At 40.1% G+C, this 6,735-nt stretch overlaps 2 protein-coding genes across 2 annotated transcripts in view; both read right to left on the bottom strand.

The window, feature by feature from the left end:
- The window catches only part of LOC103471066 (myotilin), a 14,649-nt gene extending 9,311 nt beyond the window's left edge, over nucleotides 1-5,338 (bottom strand). The window contains exons 1-3 of the mRNA XM_017307007.1: nucleotides 5,164-5,338; nucleotides 702-912; nucleotides 3-635 (exon numbers count right to left, since the gene is read on the bottom strand). Of these exons, the coding sequence (XP_017162496.1) occupies nucleotides 3-611 (609 nt within the window). The 5' untranslated portion in view covers nucleotides 612-635; nucleotides 702-912; nucleotides 5,164-5,338. The remainder of the gene's footprint in view (nucleotides 1-2; nucleotides 636-701; nucleotides 913-5,163) is intronic.
- LOC108166616 (palladin-like) overlaps nucleotides 681-6,735 on the bottom strand; it is a 19,460-nt gene continuing 13,405 nt past the window's right edge. The window contains exon 6 of the mRNA XM_017307006.1: nucleotides 681-912. Within this exon, the coding sequence (XP_017162495.1) occupies nucleotides 681-912 (232 nt within the window). The remainder of the gene's footprint in view (nucleotides 913-6,735) is intronic.

Genomic DNA, 6,735 nt, shown 5'->3' with positions numbered 1-6,735 from the left:
ACAGAGCAGAGGTAGGCAGCAGAAGCAGACAGGGTGTCCTGGTTTGCGGGCAGGCTGGCACTGCCGAGGCCGGAGGCGCTGGGGACCCTGGGGGTGAGGGTGATGGTGGAGCGCATGGTGGCACGGGGCAGTGAGGATGAGGAGGTAGAAGAAGGGAGCAGAGAGGTGCTGGAAGAAAAAGGAGGCGCAGCAGAAGAGGCTGAGGTGGATGTAGGAGAGTTGAGGCCGGATGASGAGGGGGAGGACTTGGCGGTTCCATTGGCCTGCGTCTGGATCTGACCATGGGCCACTGACCTGGTCTGGTTCTGACTCAGGCTTAGCGACTGGAACTGGGACTGAGTCTGGGACACAGACCTGGACACGGACTGAGCTGGAGRAAACGACTGAGTGTGACTGGCCTTCATCTGGCCCTCCGTGACGCTCGYGCTGCTCTGGGTACTGCTGAGGTTCTGCTGGTTGTTCTGGTTCTCCTGGGCTTCCCTCAGCACGCTCTCATAGCTGGGCGCTTGGAAGGCCGCCTGCGACTGGATGAAGTGCCTCGGCCGCTCATAGTTGAAGGCGCTGGGCGGGAAGGCGCCGGGGGTGAAGGAGGGCAGGTCTGACAGGCTCATGTTGTTCCCTCCTGACTGGGAGGACTGGGAGAAAACAGGACGTTTAATCTGACAGGATTAAAYAACAGATTATCGGCCACTCAAATTTACCGTGAAGCTCAGTTTGCTTGGCGTGAACAGCTTGGGCGTTTGGGTTTTCTCCTTGACTTGTGCCGGTGGTGAGGACGGAGGAAGGGGGCTTGGCGTGCAGACCCTGACAGAATCGTCTGGTGACCTTTGACCCTCTGAGCTCAGAGCACTTTCCTCCTCGCTGCGACCTAAAGGCTCCTCGGAGCRGCTGATGGGTTCAGGCTCAGGGAGACTAAATGAGAGACAGAGGAGTTGGAAAGAACCGCAACGCGATGAGACGTAGCGGCAAGGAGGGAAATGTAGCCTGYATCGTTTATCATTTATCGTGAGCAATGTCTTATCTGATTGACAGTCATCATAATAAATACCAATTAATGATGTTTAAAACTACCCAAAATGTATTATTGTCAGGATTCATAGTTTAACCATTTTCCCCATTGTTCAATAAAATCACCAATAAATCTGAAAACACAGTTAGTGTAGCTTTGTAATACAAACCAYACTTCTTTATGTGACCGGTGTCCCAAGAAAAGTGCATTACAGATGGGAATGTTATTCAAGAGCATTATTTGTGTTTGTAGGAATGGAATTGCTGTGACAAAGTGGCAACACTAAAGTTGACTGCAAAAGATGTAATAATTAGTTCTTATCATTTGTATCATTAACATGATATTACGACATGATAAAGCTTAGTTCATATCGCCCACTTTTAGTTTGAAGCATGTTTGAAAGAAAAATAAAAGCTTCAGTAAAAAACAAAAAAAAACAACTGATGGGTCAAAGTTAAAGTAATTATTTCATATTTAAAGAAAACCCAGAGATCCAACTATAAAAAAGAAAAATAAGTTTGGAACAGCAAAAGTAAACAATCCGAGTTGCTGAAATTAAAGGCTCATTAAACGTTTTACAATGCTGACTGATGAGAGTAGCAGATAGAGGTTCTGCTCCCGTTCAGCCCAGTCAGCCGGTTTCCTCTTTTAATACCAGCATGTCTGCTCCTCTACTTTTCTACTGGGAAAGAAAGAATGCCGTTACCATGACTGCCACGTAGTTGCCCTGCACAGCGGAATAATGACAATAGCAGTCRTTCTCTCTCTAATACTGTGGTTCAGAGCTGGGCCCCGTCTCCTCAGGGCACAGAACAAGGTTTGCCCTGCCAGCATGAGCCAGCCCAGACTCTGAACAGGTTCAGTCACACTTTGATACTTCAGACTTCACAACTCGACTGTATAAATCACACACACACACACACACACACCTTGGCATTAAGTATCTGTACATATCATGAAATTATTATAGTCCAATGCTTACATAACTAAAATACTGTCTTACAGTGTTGTGCATTCAGGGGTCAAAACAATACCAGAAAAATCAGAACAAGCTGTTCTCTTTAAAAAAAAAAAAAAAAAAAAAAAAGCCCAATAATTTTCTTTAGCTATAAAGTTTAAAGAATGAGTGCAACGTGTATTGCTGTATTGTTAATTTGGGATTAAAATGATCACCAGTTTGAAGATGAAAATTTCACCGTGCTTAAAAGTCTAAACTTTTGTAAGCCTGAGTATTAGAAAACTTATTTTACAAGAATTAAGTCATATTATTAGATRTCAAACATTAGCAGAACAAAAACCTATCTGGAATTTTTTTTTTTTTTAATTACAAGGAAAAATATGTTTTAATGAGAAAAAAAGCTTGGATAGAGTTATAAATACATGATCAGCTTTTACATTCTTCTTTAAAATGAACAATCACTTTCAAYATTTCAAGATCCTGCTGCTGATAATTAGCATTTTAGGCATTACAATGTTCATTACTAAAAATGAACCGATTTATTTACTTTATGTATTTTTAATATGGTACTGTATAAGTGGTTGAATGAAAATCTGCACAATGTGCCAATTTGTTTCTGACTAACCTTCAGAATACATGATTACTAAAATAACTGGTAGCTCTATGTAGGAGTCATCATAAAATTACATATTCATTCTCCTAATATTGTGACTTTATTCACTTATTTTGAGTTTATTCTCACAGTATTATAACTTTAATCCCATAACTAAAAATGAAATTCTTATTGTGACCATGACGGTCACTTTTTTAGTAGAAATCACAACTGATGGATAACAACTGATRGTTGCCGGTTCTCAGTATCTGTTTACAAAGTAAGTCAGGAGAAGCATGGAGCTGGAAGCGTTCATTAAAACAGAGGCCTGCAAGCTGATCAGTAAGGCTGCTGCTTAAACCAAAGAACAAGAACGTTACGCTGAGTCCCGTTTATTATGGAGCATGCATGGAAATGTTCCTGGTCGTTTGGACATCTCAGAGGTAAAATAAGGGTCTACGTTTCCAAGAAACGCATTTGAGACGGTGCTTACAGTAAACAAACCTATATAAAGAGTCAGAAGATTGTTTAAAATGCCTCACTTCATTATTTTGTCTTCGATTTGAAATATTACCACTCTCTCGAAAACAGCAAATTGTCAATGTCCGTCATTAATCAGACCATAATGCAGCCTTCACAATGAGTATATGAAATTATGTAAAAAGTAATTAAACTAAAAAAAGTATTAAACTAAAAAAAGCTTTTTCAAACTATTTTTTATATCAATAATGCTATTAAACAAAACCAGATGAATTTATTGAGTTCTGAAAGGAGAATTTGAATCAACTACAATCAATACAGACATCGCTGTACAGATGTCTGATATAAAAAATCAGCAGCAAAACCCTGATTTTAAGAAAACATGACTACTTCAACAACAAAAAAAGCAACTGGCTCAACAATTGAGTCCAACAGAGTCTAAAATGAAGATAATGAGCTTTGATAGTCAACTTTCAGGGACGACTACTTCTGAGAATATTGTTAAGCGTGTTAATCTTACACTTCATTTCCTGCAGAGACACTCCCTCTTAATTTCAACTACTTGTTAACKGAATACACTCCAACCAAACTTTTGTGGGTGGAAACAAACAAAACAAAACACGACAATCAAAAGAGAACATCCCTACTTTACTCATGTGTGTGACAGTCTGTGCATTTGTGTTTGTGTGATAAAGTGGCCTAAGCTATATTCGTCTTGGTATTCGGACATCAGCTGGCAGGTGCACACACTAAAGCGGTGACGGAGCGGCTATAAAGCATACCAGCAAGACGGACACAAGAGCCGCACGGCATTGTGGGTTGGCCCAACGCAGGTCATACGGCCAATGACATCACAGGGACAAAAATGTTGATAGGACTTTGTAATCTGGAACTAGCACTGGAGATACAGACTTCATACTTTCCTATAAGGTTGACGCACTCAAGGATATTAGGTTGTGCCTAACTTGATCCCTGACATCATAGTGATGTACACTGCATAATAGTAGTTTCCTCAGCTGCTAGGGGAAAATGAAAGGGAAATAATTCATATATCTAAGAAAAACTAATTATCCAATCACTCTGGCACCAGTTTTCTGAACAGCAGTCATGTAAAGCACGAGAGAAGACGGTGGCTGGTTTCTGAAGGACGCCGCCGCCATGTCTGCTCTTCAGATTACATGTGAGATCATGGTTCTGGACAGCACACTCTCTGACCAACATATTTCACACTGAAGCCCTTCCTGGAGTTGAACATGAACCAAAGTATCARGTCAAGTTAGAGACACACCAACTGAACTGCGTCCAATAAGAAGGGCAAGGAAAGCATTTATTTATACCCCTCTCAGAGGTTAAATTAATTACTCTTGCTGCAGTGCGGAAACTTTTCATGAAGAATTGATTTGAGATTCAACTGAATACCAGAACTTTTGCCTTTGTTATTTCAAAGACTTCACATCTTTGAAGGACAAGCTTTTGAATGCCTGCTGTGCAAAAGAAAACAACAGAGTCACTTGGGAAGTGAAAATATTCCGACTGCAAAGTGTTAAAGCCTCAAGGTCAGGGGGCTTCTAACACTTCACCACAGCTTCTAGCTCATGTCACTTAGCTGCAACGTCACTGCTGCAAACACTCGAGAGCAAATGTTAAAAAAAAAAAAAAAAAAACAGGGAAAGTTTTGGGTCCCCCTGAACAGTGACGTCACGAGCAGCTGAGTAGAAAAGGACCAGAACTGGGAGGATTAATACAGAGGTTCATATTTTAACAGCTTCTAAGGCACTGTGTGTGAATGTGACATTAAAGAGAAAATAAAGAACCAGCTTCAATTAACCTAGAGTACTTAATTATCCCGTTAGCGTTTTCTGAAACACTGACAAAAAACCTGGACAGACATTTTTTTCCCTCCTCCCTTTCAGGAGCTCGAAAAACATAAACATARATTAGCTCATTTTTGGAGGGCGTAACATTAATTTATTTAGTTGGGGAAAAAAAAAAATTCAGGTAAAAAAGTTAAGCTGTCTAATGMACCGTGGAGCTGACACCTTCACTCAAACACACCGACATACACGGAGTTAAAGCAGAACCGTGYGAAAACGCTCTCAGCAGCAACAAGGCTGGTGTTCTTACCTCGCCACACGTTTCCTCGCCACAGAGCTCTAATGGCTGAATGAAAGCAGCTCTTCAACGCCGAACTGACACAACTAAACTCAGCTGGAGCAAGCTCAGCSAGGCTGGCCGGACTGCAACAGGTGACAAGGCGCGCTCACGAACSGCGCGCGCTGGTCCAGCTCATTAACTGCCGGTGAGCTCATTCGTGTTACCATGGTTACTAACTCGGCGTTGTTTTATGATACAGAATCGTTTTACACATCTTTAACGGATTTAATTGGTCCCGTTTCAGTTTTAACAAGRATGATGGACATAAAACTTAGATTTAAATTTAAAAAGAAATATATTTATTTATTGCACACCTACAACACAACAAATAAATACAAAAGAATCTGGAGAAAACTAGATTCACGTGTGTTGCGCGTTATTTATTCTTGGGCATTTTCCGTGTATTTAAAGCGCCACCTGCATGGAAACAATAGGTGGACGCGGTGTGTGCTATAACCGAGGCAATTATGCTTTGATGCAATACTACAAAGGTCACGTGAGAGATCAATGGTTTTGTTAACAYGTTTAACACCTTCTTAGCCACGAATTGGGACTGAAACAGCTGATATTAATCTGCGCTAACTGGCAGGTTGCTTTCTAATTACTGAGTGATTTCAGCTGGTGTCAAGGCTTTCCCCTTCCAGTTTATATCACACATAACCAAATTTATGTTCAATACTTAATTGTCGYACCTGATGTATCAATAATATTATGTTTTTGTAACCTTGTACAACAAAAGCAGTTAAGAATATGGCTGCTCAAAGTGAGCCAGGTTGTGCTGAAGGTTTCCACTCTGTAAAGAACAGTTATTTTCCTCTCCACTGTTGCTCCATGTTTGGATTGATTGATTGATTGATTGATTGATTGATTGATTGATTGATTGATTGATTGATTGATTGATTGATTGATTGATGCAAAGTTGACTATCAACTGATGCTACTTCATTGTTCTGTTCAAAGAATTGATGAAAACTCAATTTGATCAATTTCAATAAACTCAATCTGACTGTGTTGTTTCATAATTGCAAATTAATTGGAGTCTGTATGATTGAACCAAATGAATAATATATTTCTGTTTATAAATGTGGTTTTTGTTTTCTTTGTAAAGTTCCTTCACACCGCTTTTCATGTATGTTGGTGCCATGTGAATAAACTGAACTGAATCTTACTTGCAAAGCAAGTCAACTTCAAATGAAATGATCTTGGCCATAGCAGCGTTAACCCTACACATGTTGACATATTAGGAACTGCTAAGCAAACAAAAAAAAGAAGAGTCTTTAAGGAATTATGAGGGAGTATACAKAAGCAACTCAAAGTCAAAATTAGAGACAACAAGGAAGCGTACAGAAAGAATTTGGGTAGTGAACATTTACAATAYTGCATGTCTGGATGGTGTCAGCACTAAAGGTCCATATGCAGAGCAGCAAYATGGGATGTTGCGGCACCTCTTCCACTTTTGAATTATTGTTTTAAATGGAAAATAAACTATTTTGCCTATACCATTTTGTGCAGGGAAACTAAATCAATAAAAATACAGTTCTCA

Source organism: Poecilia reticulata, linkage group LG10 (genome assembly GCF_000633615.1).
Source record: "Poecilia reticulata strain Guanapo linkage group LG10, Guppy_female_1.0+MT, whole genome shotgun sequence".
Taxonomy (NCBI): domain Eukaryota; kingdom Metazoa; phylum Chordata; class Actinopteri; order Cyprinodontiformes; family Poeciliidae; genus Poecilia; species Poecilia reticulata.
Note: the sequence above shows the minus strand (reverse complement) of the source record. Positions and strands in the feature narration are given on the sequence as shown.